General features: G+C 51.7%; 1 protein-coding gene across 1 annotated transcript in view; it reads left to right on the top strand.

Moving 5' to 3' along the window:
• The window catches only part of LOC104059347 (rho GTPase-activating protein 39), a 60,094-nt gene that overhangs the window by 41,247 nt on the left and 2,680 nt on the right, over positions 1–16,167 (top strand). Inside the window, exons 4-9 of the mRNA XM_054081349.1 lie at positions 4,123–4,669; positions 5,958–6,047; positions 12,532–12,605; positions 14,009–14,208; positions 14,974–15,065; positions 15,576–15,745. Coding sequence (XP_053937324.1) covers positions 4,123–4,669; positions 5,958–6,047; positions 12,532–12,605; positions 14,009–14,208; positions 14,974–15,065; positions 15,576–15,745 — 1,173 coding nt within the window. The remainder of the gene's footprint in view (positions 1–4,122; positions 4,670–5,957; positions 6,048–12,531; positions 12,606–14,008; positions 14,209–14,973; positions 15,066–15,575; positions 15,746–16,167) is intronic.

The following is a 16,167-nucleotide window of genomic DNA, read 5'->3' as shown; positions in this document are numbered from 1 at the left end:
AAACGGGTCACAAAGGTTCACAGCTTTGCAGGTGGAGACTCCAGCTCCGTGCTGTGAGAGGAGGGGGAATTGTGGAGAGGCTGGTGGACAGTGAGCCCTCAGCACTGTGGGTGCTTCTGCTGTGGTAAATCTACTGCCTTATTGCTTTACTGGTGCTCCTGACTTGTTTGGGACCCCTTGTCCTCACATGTCCTTTCTGTACCGAACTGGTGGGGTGCAAGACAGAGGCATCAGGGCTTGCATGGCCACATGGCAGCATTTTCTTTTTTTTTTGCCTTGTTTTCTTATAGTTCCTTATATTATGTTCTCCCTTCCGATCATGCCTGAGCGCTGAATGGAAATATTCAGAGAACCTGTGGCAGTGACTCTAGCATCTTGTTGAAAACAGCTATTTCAGAGCTCGTTAGTGAGCCTGCACAGATGGAATAGGTTTCTCTATAACACAACACTTCTGCAGAATTTAGCCTGCCATCTTTTCTTCTATTGGGACTTGAGGGAACCTTTTGCTTCATGGTTCAAGTTCAGATTTAGGTTCTATGTAGGTAATTTTATATCCTGTGAAGGTTTTGTTTCTTTGCTCACTCTTCCAATTATTTTGCTCCTGCTGAGCAGCCTGAGTCTCGACATCTTTCTCTGAGGCACAGCTGATAACAATCGTCCAGCATGAACACTGACTATTTCTTGTAAGCCTTTGTTCTGTCTTTTCTCCTATTTATTAGTCCACAGCCTTTCAGGAAGAAACTTGGCAGAGCTCCTTGACCATTTCAGACTGCTCCAGTAGTCCTGTGTGGTGTAACTTTCCTCTAAAAGCCAGGCTGATGCTTCCCCACTGTATCGGGTTGACGTGTACATTCTCTTTATTGTAATTTCTGATCAATAGTGCCTTGCTTTCACCAGAAACCCCGTGACTGGTGTCATGTTTCTGTGTTTTCCATTCTTCAGGTGCAGGGCCAGCCTGAGTTTACATGACTCACAGTTAATAGTGCAGCAATTTCGTTTCCCAGCCTCTTTAGCCTTGTTGGAAGAATACTCTCTGGTCTTCCGGATGTGTTACATCTCGTTGCATTGACAGGGAGAGCTGAGACTTGATGTCTTGATTATGCACAAGAGATGGTGGAGTGGGGAAAGGCAGTGAATAGCCTTGGAAATGAAGAATAATTCATGTATGATAAGATGGAGAGGGAGAATGAAGTGGAAGATGTAAGGAGACGGATGGTGTGGTAAAGGCGATGAGTTCGTCAGTAAATATTGTATTTGCAGCAAAAGTGCTGAGATTGAAGGGTATGGATGCATTAGATTGAGTCCAGAGGTGGCCATAAAAGTGATCTGAGGGCTGGAGCACCTCCTGTATGAGGACAGACTGAGAGAGTTGGGGTTATTCAGCCTCGAGAAGAGAAGGCTCTGGGGAGACCTTAGAGCAGCTTCCAGGACTGAAAGGGGCTCCAGGAAAGCTGGGGAGGGGCTCTGGATCAGGGAGTGCAAGGAAGGGATGAGGGGGAAGGGTTTTGAGCTGAAAGAGGGGAAATTGAGATAAGATCTTAGGAAGAAATGTTTTGCTGTGAGGGTGGGGAGGCCCTGGCCCAGGTTGCCCAGAGCAGTGGTGGCTGCCCCATCCCTGGAGGGGTTCCAGGCCAGGTTGGATGGGGCTTGCAGCAACCGGATCCAGTGGGAGGTGTCCCCACCTGTGGCAGGGGTGTGGGGCTGCGTGGGCTTTGAGGTCCCTTCTGACCCAAACCATTCTGTGATTCTGTGTAAGAGTCAAAGTAGGAGGGACGAGGTTGCAGAGAATATGGCAGCAAAGTCATTGCCTTACCTGAGAATGGCAGCGTGTGGCTTGAGTCACCAGTGATGTCCTGTGCTGGGCCTGTGTGACGGAGAGGAGGACTGGAAGGTGAGGAAATTCATTATCCGAGGAGAATGGGCAGAAATTTTAGGACAGGTTGAGCAGAGATGGATGTGTGCTGTCAGCACAAAGGTAATAGCTGGGTGGTTGTGTGAATGAGATTTGAGAGATGATGAACTCTGGAGAGAGACGAGGAGATACCCAATAGCCTGTTGACTCTAGGGAGTATGAGGAGGTGGATCCTCAGAAGTAACATGCTGAAAGAGCAGTTGGGGTGGTAGGAGGAAAGCCAACCCCGGGCATAGAGGGTGGATGGAAGGAGACTGAGGGGGCTTTTAGATAGTGTTGAGTGAATTCAGAGAGGGTGAGAAGGCGGAGGGGTAACCTGAGGGATAAAAAACCAAAACAAAGTAGAAAACCAGGAGAAATGGTTGTGCCTGAGGCCGGCAAGAAGAGGTGGAGTGTGATGCTTGCTGATCCCGTCATCCACATGTAGTTACATGCTGGGCATGAGATAGGAAGGGTTGGGCTGCCCATCCTGTGTCCTGAGTTCAGCAATTCCTCCTTACTGAGAAGAAAACACTGATTTGCTCTAAACTTTTAGTAGTTCACGTGGATTTTGGGGCTGACTGTAGGCCAGGACTGGAACAGAGTGTGGCACACAAGTTAAAGGGGATCTGCAGAGAAGGCAAATGCGTGTTTTGTTTCACTTTTTCCATTGCAAAACCAAAATATACAGGATTTCTGTTTCATTATCTTCCTTTAAAACCCCCAAACCTTAAAATAATCTTGTTTGGCTTTTTCCTGCTTGCTGGACATCTCCTTGGAGAACACAGTGCAAAGTGTGGGCTCTTAGTTGCTGTGTGAGGGAATGTTAATTCTAACAAAAGAGTCTGTTTCCTAAAACAACTTGTTAGATGTTTGAGTTCCATATGTGTCCCAGACTGCCACTTCCATCCAAAACAGATTTCTGGATGGGGAAAATGAGCGTCTTCTACTCACAAGTAGTTGTTGCACATTATTTTCTTGATTTGGATCAATACTACTGCAGCTCTAATAATGTAGTTATCCATAGCGATCGCTGGGGAAGAAGGATGGACAAGGGCTGCGTGTAGAAGCTGCATAAAGAGGAAGAGAGGTGTTTGTCTGCTGTGTATCTCTGTGAACGTATGAGCAAAGGTCTTGTTCGTGGAGCACATGAGTTTGATCCCTGCAGCCTGCAGGTGGGGAGCAGCAGACCCTCGTTCCGGGAAAAAAAGCAGCCCAGAACTTGTGAACAATTCGGATTTAATTTGAGGAGGGTTGTGCCTGTCTTTGTTATGAAATCATAGTAGGGATCTCATCGTAGAGGTGTCCCCAAGTCCTGTGCAGTGGTACTCGCAGCAGCGCTGGGTCTGTAGCCACAGCCTGTATCCTCCAGTGTGGATGCTGAGGACCAGCGCACGTTTGGCAGGAAGTTATGGAGTCTGTAGGGACTGGGGAGAGACAGCTCTGTCGGTGCTGGAAGCTGACTCACGCAGATATCCGATCTCCTGCACTTCACCAGCTCAAATGCCATTTATCCTCCCTGGCCTTGCCATTGAAATAGTTGTGCCCACACTGCCTGTCCCAGCTTCTCCTGCCCCGTGTCTGGGTCTGGGTGGTATTTCTACTGCGAAGGTCATGGTGGAACTGAGATCCGTGTTTTGAATGCCTCAGCAGAGGCTGCTCACAGCTCAGCAGCTCTCAGTGGACTCTCGCTGTCTTGATTTGGTTGTTTTTGGATTTATTTTATTTTGCTAGAAATTGGAAAACTAATAAAGGCAGGAATGGTCTGTGAGATTGTAAAGATGAGAAGGAAACAGCGCTCCTCGTGCTGTGGCTGTCTAGGCTCTGCCACCTCCTGATGTTCCCACATACCTCCTGGGCTCCTCTCATTCCACAGGAACTGAGAGGTGAATAAGGGGAGGGAAACTTTGCTCCTTGCTGTGTGCCTGGTGTCAGCGCTGCTGCTCTGGGAGCCAGCCCAGCTCCTGCTGGGGCTGTCCTGGGAGTGCTGGGATAGCTTGGACAATCAGCCCCGTTACTGCATGTCCCAACGCTTGACAACATCATGTGCAGTTTTGCAGCCAGGCCCCTGCAGAACTGCAGATGTCAGGCACCGATTGTGCACAAAATTGTGTTTTGTACAGATCCACCACTTTGTCATTGCCGGTAACTTCATGATTCACTGTTGATGTTTTCCTTGCAGGGTAAGGAGGCATCTGAGCTGCTTGTAACCTGTTTGTTCTCCATTACAGCCCGGGACTATAGAGTTGGACCCCAAGCAGGAGAGCAGTGGTCAGCCTGGCAGTTGCATGGGATATAATTTTCCTTACAGTACTCTACGGAAGCCCATCTCTCAGAGCAGCATGGCAGACTGGGCTTCCAAAAACCTAAACATGCATACGCAGGGCATCTTCCGCCGAAGGATCTCCATCTCCAACATGCTTTCCTGGAATGGCGGCTCCATCAAAAAGCCAATGCTCATCACTAGTAACCGCACCATCAAAAAAGAGGCATGTGAGATGTTCAAACTGGTGCAGAGCTACATGGGAGATCGTCAGACTCGCATGGACCGGAATCACGTGGCGTTGGTCACAGTCACCAAGTGCTGGAGCGTGCAAGGGTTACGGGATGAGCTCTACATTCAGCTGATCCGTCAGACAACAGATAATACGTGTTACCGAAGTCTGGCGTGGGGCTGGGAACTGATGGCCATCAGTCTGGCCTTTTTCTCCCCATCACCCAAATTTCAGTCTTATCTGGAAGGTTACATTTATCGTCACCTTGACAGTGATGAAAACAGTAAGTGTCTCCTGCACACCCACTGTCCCCAGCAGCTCTCTGGTGGGTTGTGCCACTTGTCAGAGTTGCCTGGCTTTTAAAAATACAGGTAATCACTAGCCAGGGCTGGGGTTTTGTCAGTGAAAGCACAATTTGCTGGGTGACTTCACCCTTTCTTAGTGGGATGCAGCTGCCACCAGCTCGTCTCCCAGCCATTCTCACTTGTGTCCAGCAAAGAAATTCCAGCCCTAGGCTGTGCTTAGCTCACCATCAGGGTGGTGAGATCAGCACTGAAAAAAGCTCATTTGGACCCACCAAGGGCAGTTTCTTTGGGTTCTCTTAAGACATGATTTACTTCAATGTTCATTAAAGCAGGCCAAAAAGAAGATGAATAATAATGTGGAATTCTGTAAGGGAGCCATTGCAAACATTACAAACAGGCCTTGGCTTGGCAAACAGTCGGGGGTGCTGAAGGGTGCTGACTTTGTTGCCAATAGATGTGATTTTTCTGTCCTTCAGAAGCTTTGTGGACCAGCCCATCCTATATTCAGTTATTGCCTCAACTTTAAATTGCCACAGCATCCCATGCGAAGGGAAAAATAGCTGAGTGCTGCCTGGAGGATATTTATGGGCTGATTTGTCGCTGTTTCAGCAGTGCTCTCTGTCTTCTCCGCTCTCAGGCAAAGAACCAGAGCACCCATCTGCACGTAGGGCTTCAAACGCAGATTAAATTCCCCCCCGATCTCCAAGGTGGGTGCAGAGGTTCTGCCCCAGCTCCTCTTGCCCTGTGTGCAGTGGTGGGGCCGTGGGCAGCAGGGGTGCAATGCCAGCCTTCTGGTTTCATGTTGTAGCCTTAACGTGGGTCTCCTTCACTGAACTGCTGGATGTGAAGCACTGGTTTGGGTTTTCATGAGGACCCTAAACCCTTGTCACCTCTCCCCAAAACCATTCCCTGCAGCTACACTTGGCCCAGGAGCAAAAATCCCTCTGCCAGCACCAGGGTCCAGGCAGCACCGAGAAGTAGTAACTGTTTGAGTGGGTTGCTTCTTCTGCTGCTGATGAGGCAGAAAGTTTATCTGGGTATGACCTTGCTGCCTGGAGCCCCTCTCAACTCTTTGGCCCTTTGGAGAAGTGGAGTGATGCTGTGGGCCCCTCGCTGGGCTGTGTTTGGGGCTGGCTGTGGTACAGGACCGTTCCCCAGGCAGCCCTCACGCTGGACTTAGGCTGGCTGCCACGGCTAAGGGCAGGGCTGGGCTTTGGTATTTTATCATTCCACAGTATTAATCCACGGTCTCTCTTGAATTTGCAGTTGCCCAGCGCATCAAGGAGCTTGTGGATCTGAAAAACAAGAAGAACTCAAAATCCAGGAAAAAAAGGAAGCAGAACACTGAGGATGAAGGTAAAGGGATGCATAGAAGGCAGGGAGCCAAGAGCTGTGCTGACCAGACAGGCAGGGATGCTGAGCATTTTCGGAAGTTTGACTGTAAGCGGCCGGTGTGAGAGGTTTGACCAGAGCTCGGCTCAGCAGTGTGGGTGGCAGCTGGGCAGCATGCGGGATGAGTGGCAGAGTGGCACTCACAGTTGTGTGAGAAAAGAGCTTTTCATGTGGATGCAGACCTGGGGCTGTAATTCGGTTGATCTGTGTGTGCCGTGAGTTCCCTGTTGCACATTCCAGTGCTAAAAGCTGTACAAGCTGTGTTGAGAAGAACCTGTCTTAATTGTAGCACTGCCACCCAGCCTGAGGACCTTCAGCAGCGACATTGACATCTGGCAAAGAGCAGTGCCTTTTTCTCTCCAGCATTGGGTTCCCCCTGTCCACGCTCCCTGCACTCTGCAGCCCAGGGCCCGCAGTTGCATCTCTGCTGGATAAACAAGAGCTTGTATATTCCCCCAGCCTCAGGTTTAACTGCTGGCTGTGGGGTTGTACTTTGGCTAAAGTCTTGCTAGACGAAGTCCATTCCATTTGTTTTATATTGCTTTCAGGAAACTTGAGCCAACACACTGAATTCCTATCAGGCAGCAGTTTATATTGTGTGGTCTCAGTGTTGTTAAGCTGGGAGAGCTGGAGTCCAGCTCCCTGCATTGCTGAGCCCTGCCTGAGGCCAGCAGGCAGGCGTGTGGGCTGCGGATGCCGTAGCCGTGCTCTCCGGCGGTGGCTGCCCTGTATCCCTGCTCACCCGAGGCAGCTGCAGGCCAGGGAAGGGGCTGAGGAGGCCCCTTGGTAACAGCCCTGCAGAAGAGCGTCCCATTGCTTCCCTGTCTCCAATGGATTCAGAGCAGAGGTCTGAAATTACGCAGGGAGGTTAGATTTCTGGGAGGGATATGTTTTTTTTCCTTTCCTGTTCAGGCCCAAGGAAGTTCATTCTGAGCCTTTGAAAAGTCATTTTGAGGGACTTTGATATCTTTATCAGACAACTCCCCGGAGATTGCCCTGCGCGGGGTGTGCTCTATGTGTTGAGTGGGCTCTTCTCTACCATTGCTGCCTGTATTGTGTGTGCTGCACGTGCTCAGGAGGACAGAGGTAGTTCTTAACTGAAATAAAAAATACATTTAAAATTTAATATGTATTTCTATATGAAATGTTATGAAAATGCCAGGATAGCTTCATGAAGTTTCCAGAATGAGTCCACAGTGCCTGTGTGGCCTCAGCTGGGACTGGTCCCAGGCTGTGCCCTTTGGTGGATCCTTCCTGGAACAGAAGACTGGCTCTGGCAGTGAACTGGGGCGATACAATTAGTGAGCTGCGCTGCCGGCTCCTGCCAGCTTCTGTGAAGAAGGCGAGGGTGCAGCAGAGTCGTCAGGAGGGCCAGCAGGTCCCTTGATCCAGCCTTTTCACAAGTGACAACACTGAGGGTTGTGTCTGGGATCTGACCTCAGCGCTGCCCGTGAAGTACAGAGGATCCTGCTGGAATGCACCGGGTGCTGCTGCCTGGAAAGGTCGGGCTTTGCCCTGGGACACCTGCGTCTGCTCCACCGGCCCTTGCTAGACATGGGAGGTGTGTGTGGGATGCAGCTCCCTGAAGGTGCAAGGCTGCTGTGAGAAGAAGTGAAAAAAATAGCACTGAAATACTTTGATGCTTATGGATGCTGTAGTAGTAATTTCGCAGGGATCCGTAAGGAAATTCAATGTACCATCTTCAAACAAACTGAATAGCAGGTATGGAGGTATGTGTGTGAGTTAGTGAAAACTGGAGTTAGAGCAGTGATCTCCCACACAAACAGCGCAGAGGCTTGTAAGTAAACACTTGGGTGAGTAAACATTCCTCATCTGACATGCACCAAACGAAAAGGTTCTGGAGTTTCCCACGCTTACCTCTGCCATCTCCATTTTCTAGCATAATTCTCCGTGAGTAAATGAAATATGAAAGTGTTGTGAGGTCTTTTCACGGATCAATAACCCACTGGAAGGCAGAAGAATAACAGATAGAAATAAATGATGTGTTCTCAGAAGGATTGTCTGCTGATCCCGCAGGAATGTCAGCTGGGCTCTGGGTCTGTGCAAGGAGGCAGACAGTGAGTGGCAGCTCAGTGTTGGTACAGAATTATTCAGGGCTGTAAAAACTGAAGGTACAGAGGAATATCACAGGATGAGTAATGGAGCAATAGAGCAGCAGAGAAAGCAGTGTTAAGAAAACCAAAGTGTCCTACATGGGGGAGCGCTCCCTGACTGTGTGCCGGCTCCCACGGCACTGTTTCCAGGAGGAAAGACATTCTGCAGCCCGTGTATAAATTTCTAGAGATGCGTATGGTGCTGGGAAGTGGTCAGGAGCTAAACAGAGGATGGGGAGCATCGCTACAGGAAGGACTTTGAGGGGCTGGAGCATGTCTGGAGCTGGGGGACGGAGCTGGGGAAGCGGCTGGGGAACAAATCTTATGAGGAGCAGCTGAGGGACCTGCGCTTGTTTATTCTGGAGAAAAGTCTGGGAGGAGACCTCATTATTGTCTACAATTGCCTGAAAGGAGGTTGGAGTGAGGTGGATACTGGGATCGTCTCCCAAGTGACATGTGATGGGATGAGAGGAAATGGCCTCAAGTTGCGCCAGGGCAGGTTCAGATTAGACATTTTCTTCACGGAGAAGATTCTCAGGGACTGGAACAACTGCTCAGGGAGGTGGTGGGGTCCCCATCCCTGGAGAGGTTTAAAAGACGGATAGAGGAGGGACTTAGGGATCTGGTTTAGTAGTGGACAGGTACGGTTGGGCTCAATGATTTCACAGGTCTTTTCCAACCAAGCAATGCTATGATTCTATGTAGAAAGAGACAGAAAGCAAACCAGCATTTGGCCACATTCATGCTGTCTGCTCTGTGTGTCCTGCCCATGGTCCCTGCCGGGCCAGTGAGAACAGCTGGACGTGGGGAAGGGAAGAGGAGAGAAGGTCAGTGGGCTGAAAGGAACTGCAGGTCACCTGGGGAAAGCAAAAGGAAGAACATTTCTAATTGTTTGACTTAGCAGAAGAATTGGAATCCACCTGGTTTTGTTGTTGGACTTTAGTAGTGCTGTGTTCTGAGGCACAAAATGAACTCATTAGGAGATAGCAAAGCAGGGTGTTGTGCAGGGTATGAGTGTTAACAGGTTTAGGAAGAAATGGGACAAATTCAGCAAAGGGAGATCTGTCCGTGGGTGGTTCATGGTTCGGTGCCTCAAGGTGTCCCCACCTGCTGATGGCCAGTCGTCTTGGGGAGATGTTTGCAGAGGAATACTCATTTCTGTGACTTCTGTCTCTTCTCCTCCTGGTGGCAGATGTGGGCTGATGACTTGTGCGGCCCCTACAGCTGTCGAAGCACAGCATTCCTCGAGAAGGTATGGTGATGGAGCAGCATTGCTGGGATCCAGAAGGGTGCAGTGCTGGTGAGGAAGAGGGGCTCAGTCACTGCCATAGTGGGGGTGTCTGGCCAGATCTAAGGCAGGAGAGCAGCACAGCACAAAGCCCAGCTGAGCTGAGCAAGAGGCCCCATCTGAGAGCTTGCTCTGACTGCGAGGATGAGGCGCATTAGAGGCCAGGGTAGGTCAGAAATGCCAAGACAACAGCTTCTGCTATGCTGAGATATGTGTTCCGTGGCTAGGCTCTGAATCCACGCTGTTTGCTGCATTTTTGAAGACATTTTTTGGCAGGAGAGCTTTCAGTCTGTTCCAGAAGGAGTGTTCCTGCCTGTGCCCTGCCCAGATCTTAACTTGTTATAAAAAGAGAGGATCTTCAAGAAATTCTTCACGTGTGTATCTAGGCCAGCACACGGAAAAATGTTTCCCTTTGCAAACCCTTTTTCCCTGCGGGGATTGTTGGTAGTCTCCTGTTCCCAAGGTCCTGGAGCTGCTGTGGTACCACCTGGAAATAACAGATTGGCTTGGAATTCATGGGTTCACGACGTGCCCAGGGCGGTGGGATTGCTGTCAGAGTTAGCCCTTTCCCCCTGGAGCAGGCAGAGCTGCGCGTCCCCGTGCCAGGAGTGTGAGCTGGGGTGTGGAGGGAGCGCCCAGCCTGCTGGTGAGGAGAGCCATGCGTGCATGACAAGCTCCTGCCCAGAGCTGCTCTCTAGCTGAGTGTTTTAAAAGCAGCCAGATGGCCAAGGTAGGTTGCTAGTTTGGAAAAGCAGAGGCTAAAGCTAAAGTCTGCTCCTTGTCACCGTTTCCCACTCCAGCTCACTGCTTGCTTCCCAGCCTCTCCACATCTCCGTCACTCTGCGTGTGCCCTGGGAGCTGGGAGAGCTGCTGGCAGCACAAGTGACTTCTGCTGCGCAGACACGGCGTGTTTGAGGTGTGAGCCCCTGCGGGAGCCCTTTGTGCTGCACTTGCACGGCAGAGCACGGTGGCCCCAGCCCTCAGGGCTCCTTCTGCTCTTTTGCCAGTTCCGGTCCATGGGCAGTGACAGTTCCTCGTGCATGGGGCAGGTTTGGTTTTCTGTTTGTTTGCATGAAATTCTGTTGGCTCCACACATGGCCCCACAGTCCCCCTGGCTCGGAGGCGTTGCTGGGAGCAGGGCGTCAAAAAAAACAAAGCTCAGGATGTTGGGCTTAGGCTTTTCTCAGGATCAGGGAGCTTTCTGGGAAAGTACAAAACAGGCTGCAAGTAAAAGTGTCCAGCTGCTGCTTCTGCACCAGCAGCGCAGGCTCATCAAGGCAGGCAGTTCCTTTGCAAACCTTGTTAAGCTCTTGGGATGATTATGGGTTTCATTGTCTCATTACAGTGTGAGAAAACATCTCCTATTGCTTGGTTTGAATGTTCTGCCTCCTACATAATTGTTGTGATGCAGAGACACAGTCCAGTCTTTTTCCCATCCTCTCCTTTGTGAAGTGGATGACCCTTTGCATTGGGGCGTGTCTGCACATTTTAACAGCAGAAGCCATAACCCGAAATACTGAAGCATCACAATGCGGCTCATTGGGTTTGTTTTCTTTAATCCTTAGATGTTTCTGGCATAAATCATGACTGGGATTAGCAGGATTTTTGCATATGGGGAATATTTTGCTTTAGATATTGCCAAGAGAGAGAAATTCCTAAAACTGACTTTCCTGCCCATTGCTTGCGGAGAGGGTGATGCTGTGGTGCCTCCTTCAGCCTCACTGCAGCGTTACAGAGAGGCTCCGCTCCAGCTGGGTAGAGCAGACTGCCGCCCAGGGGGCTGATTCCATCCTGGGGAGCGAAGGGCTGTGGTTCATCTGCTGCCTGAGAGGAGAACGAGGAAAAGTGGAAAAGCACATCTCCCACCTTTGTGAATTGTTCTGCTTGGGAAAAGCTTGTCCCTGCATTGAGAGGGTTTGAGGGACTCTGGGCTCCTGACCAGCGTACCTAAGCCGCGGGGTGTGTGAAGGGCTGCTCTGAAACAGGCAGCATCTGTCGAGAATGGTGATTGTAAAAGCCACAAGTGTTTTGAACTCTGCTGCAGGCTTTCAGCCCGGCAGGGAATCAAATAGGACTATTCACTGTTTTCAGCGAGCAGCTCGGGTTGGACTTGAAAAAGAACAAAAGGGCAACGGTTTCGAAAAACTCTCCCAGCAATCAGTGCTCTGTCAGTGCAAACATTTCTCTTGGTGCCACAGGGGGATTAGCTCGGTGCATCCTGCCTCCTCTTGCTCTCTGGATTCACTGAATCGAGAGCAGCCGGAGCAGCCGTTCTTGCAGAGTGCTGCAGCTTTTGTGGAAGGTCCCAAGCTCCAATGTGTCTGGTTCCCTCCTAACACAGAGCGCGTCCCAGCCGCACAGTACAGAGTTGGGCCAGAGGAGGCTGCAGGGGGGAGAGCAAGGAAGCCTTCTGTGGGGCTTTGGGGAGATGAGAGAAACCCTCCTGTCTTCGCATGCCTCTCCTGGCGTCCTGAGCTCACTCTTGGTGCTGGCTCTCCAGCTCCACACACCTTTCTCTGCTGCCTCTCACTGGCCCAGGACTGCAGTTCTTGAATCATAAACAATTTGTTTAAAACACTTGGCGATCTCTCCTGCCAGGAGGCTGGCTCTGTGTCTTTTTGGCTGAGGCCTGGCACTGCGTAATACCCAGCCCTGTGCCTGTGAGCTGCGCTGCTGGGAGTGAGGACTCATGCATTTGTGCCTGGGTTGTGAATCCAAATAGGCGCCTTGCGTTGCGTTGGGATGGGGTCAGGCCACGTCTGCAGGATCTGCAGGAGCGGATGGGAGGTGCAGAGCTACGAGCCTTGACTCAGAAGACAAATCCCTGCAGGCCCAAGTGCTGTTTTGCACTGATGCTGCCTGCCATCAGCGGGGCTGGGAGGCTTCGGGGCGCTCAGCGTGAGGTTCTGCCCTGCCCGCACAATGGGCTGTGCAGAAGCGGGGCGGCTGTGTCGGCGTGAGGTGCTGCACTGGTGCCCTCTGAAGGGCTCTGGTGTGCTGAGTGCGTGGTGCTGTGGGCTGACTGCTTGTTTCTCCTCACCCCTAGGTCTGCCCATCAGCACCTACGCCAAATACTGCTACCGGAAACTCCAGAAAGTAGCTGTCACTGGAGGCAAAAAGGTGAGTGGCTGCCCCAGCCCTGGTGCCAGCAGGCTGCCTGCTCTGCTTCCCAGGACCCAAAGCAGTCAATCTTGTGGCTCTCCTGGAGGTCACCGCTGATTCAGCGATTGGAAATAGAGGTAGAGTGGGTGGGAGAGGCTTGCTCAGTGCTCGGCTCCCCAGGAACGTGTAGGAGAAGGCTTCTGCCCAGGTCCCGCTGTCCTCCTGGCAGACAGCAGTGCCTGCCGTGCTGGAGGCCACACGGTAGGTGCTCCCTGCCTTAGGAATGCAGAGGATGAACCTGGTGTTTGCCTGTCTGCAGCGTAGGAGGAGCTGTCTGTGCAGGGGATGCCCAGCGTGGCTCCCTGTGCCACTGGGAGTTTGCATGGGCTAGGCCTTGCAGCTGACTTACTGCAGAGTTGTTCATTCCCAATTCAGCAGAGACGACTGGTTCAGAGAGGAGCCTCTGTGCTCTGTGTTGTCTGCGAATATCCCTCCTCCCTTTCCTCTGCAGAGTGCTATGTGGGGCTGTGAAAGCTGGCAGGCGGCCCCAGCGGGTCTGTCCCAGGTCTCTGAGCCACATCCAGGCATCCTTTCTTTCTGCAAATCCCTCCGGGGCCTCCCTGCCATCTGGACTCCGTGTACAGCAAGATAATAGCTGAAATACCTTGAGAAGGATGAAGGCTCCCGGCATCCCCGAAGGGGGCAGGAGAGGAAATCTCTGGACATGCATCGCACATAACTGCTGCCTCTGAGGGGTCAGCGAGAGCTTTCCCCCATCACACCTCCTTCTCAGCCCAAGGTCATGCTGAATGGCTGCAGTGCTGGGCAGCCTGTCGCCCCATGACAGTGATCTGCGTTTCTCCCAGTCTCTGCCAGGGGAGATTCAAAGCCCCTTAAAAGTGTGGGTGTCTTTCAGAAGCAACAGGTCTCAGTCCCTGCCTTTCAGAGAGCTTTAGCATCTCTGAGAGCAAAGCCTTTCCTAGAGTTGGCCATAGCTGGAATTCTTTTCCCCAAAGGCTATTTTTCAGCTGTCCCAGTGTACACATGCCCTCTGCTGACCTCTCCCTGGCCAGGGACAGGCTGGGCTACATCCTTTCTTCCGCTGCACCAGCAGGCAGAGCTACAGCTGGAGCAGCCCCCCCAAAACACAGCAAAAATACCCCTGCAAAACCAGCCCAAGCTCTGCAAAGCCATCTCCTGCCAACAGGCAGCAGCTTTTCTGCTCCTCTGGGACCTGATGAGTCAAACTCCTCATGATTTTTGGAGGTGGAGGCTGCAAAGCGAGAACCATGCTGCCAGGAGGCTCGCAAAGTGTCCATGCATGTGGGCAGCTCTCTCCTTCCTGGCCGATCTCTGCCATCGTGCCCAGGTCGCTCTTGCTCTGCAGGCCATGGCTACACTGAACTCTTCTCTGTCCTCAGGGCCTCCGTAAACCGACAGTGGAGGAGATAGTGCATGCCAGGAATGCCATCGTGACACCGTCACTCTTCGGCAGCTCTCTGGAGGAGATCATGCTGCGGCAGCAGGACTTGTACCCAGAGAACAAGCTGCCCTGGGTGCAGACGCAGCTATCGCAGCAGGTCCTGGCTCTGGGAGGAGAGCAGACAGAAGGGATTTTCAGGTGAGCTTTTAGGGTCCTGTGTTACTTTTGAGCCACCCACATGTCAGTCCTTCAAGCCAAGAAATCAAGACTGACCTCCACATGTTTCCTCTTCCCCCTGCATAGCACTCTGCTATGGACTGGACAAACCCTGACCTCTCCCATGTTCAGGAATCACTTCCTAAAGTAGCGTTAGCCTATTTGCGTGCGTTAGCACAGAGGGGACAGTGTAGGTGTGACTTGTCCTGTTTAGGACAGCTGACATCCAGGCAAGGCACTGAGCTTCCATCAGCTTCCACAGCAGTAGTTGGCCAGCGTGGGAGGGGGACGAGAACTTGGGTTCCTGGCAGAGCAGTTCCTCAGATGCAGCACATCGGCCTTGAGGCACAATATGTGAGGAGTAAAGAGAGAGAAAGAATCTGTGTCGTGAGTGTAGGGGATTCTGGTGTGTGTTTGGGGGTTCGGAGGTTTTTGTTAGAGATTTGTGTTATGTTTCCAGTAGCTAAAGTTGATTTGCGTTAGCTAGCAAAGGATCACCTCTCCCTTGTAAGGGTTTCTAATATCAATATATTTAGCCAGAAGTGCTGCTCATCTTTGGATGGAACGTGCTGCAGAGAGGCCTGGTTACAGAAAACAGCCACTCCAGGGGGCAGGACGATAGTTGATGTCTAAGTGGGAAAGAAACAAGTGTTTCTTCTACCCCCACTTTAAGGTTGTGTCTAAAACCAGGCAACCTGGTTGCCCTGCTTGCTCTCAAAAGCACCTTTGCCATGTCTCTGTTTGCAGGATACCTGGGGACATAGATGAAGTCAATGCGTTGAAGTTACAGGTGGATCAGTGGAGAATCCCAAGCGGCCTCAGTGATCCCAACATCCCAGGTACGGGAACACAGCAGGCGTGAGCAGTGCAGCCTCGGCTGTGGTGCAGCACGGAGGAGAAGGCACCGGAGCAGCTCGGCTCTGCTGCTGCCTGGGGCCGTGTGCACAAACTGGCCGGGTTTTCATTCTGTGCTGTCCCGCAGCCACGGGGGACAGTGAGGGGACTACAGTCTCCAGCTGGCTCTGGCGCAGGAGGGTGGGCAGTGCACAGGGAGGCTGGGAGTCATCCAGGAGCAGCATTCTAGCTCCACATTCTCATTGTCTTCTCCTTTAGGCGGCCCCAGAGCCGCTTCCTGGAGGAGTAGGTAAATAACCACTGTTTGCCTCTAACTGACCAGTTTTGCTGCCTGAGAATTTCAGAGCCAAGACTGAAATAAGGTGAAACAGCACAAATGCAGAATCCCTTCTCTGTCCTCCATTTCCCAAGGGATTCAGTCCCGCTACCAGATTTGTCTCTGAAGGAGATGAGGGGGTGACCAGAGCTGTTCTTACACTCTGCTTTCTGCCCAGCCTCTCTTCTAAAGCTGTGGTACCGGGAGCTGGAGGAGCCCGTGATCCCCCAACAGTTCTACAAAGAGTGCATCAGCAACTATGAGAACCCCGACGCTGCCGTGGCTGTGGTGCAGCTTTTGCCAGAGCTCAACAAGCTGGTGCTGTGTTACCTCATCCACTTCCTGCAGGTAGGCAGCCCTGTGCCCTTGTGCTGGCCTGGAGCCTGGAGCAGATGGGCATGGTTGGTGGGATGGCTGTGGAGTGCCATCGGCAGGGGTTTAGGACATCTCGCCTTTGTTTAAGATGGGATTATGGAGGGGATCTGCTGGCCTTGACCCTTATGGGAGCAATAAACTGTGTTCCTGGTCTTGTGGAGCATGGAGCTGGTCCCTGAGGTTGAGATCTGCAAGGTGTTCTCTGTCTGCTGAGGCTCCCATGCTGTTGGAGCTATGTTGGAGCACTTGTTCTTCTCTTGGAAATGAGTAATGGCTGGAACATTGTCCTTCAGGGAGGCCACATCTCATCTGTGCTTGGACCTCTTCTCTGGCCGCATGTTTGGAGTCTCTTACCCTTTTCCATTGTTCCAGCTGAATGTCTTCTTATTACCTGC

This window comes from Cuculus canorus, chromosome 16 (genome assembly GCF_017976375.1).
Source record: "Cuculus canorus isolate bCucCan1 chromosome 16, bCucCan1.pri, whole genome shotgun sequence".
NCBI classification, from domain to species: Eukaryota; Metazoa; Chordata; class Aves; order Cuculiformes; family Cuculidae; genus Cuculus; species Cuculus canorus.
The sequence above is the reverse complement of the archived record's forward strand: the minus strand, read 5'-3'. Positions and strand labels throughout refer to the sequence as shown.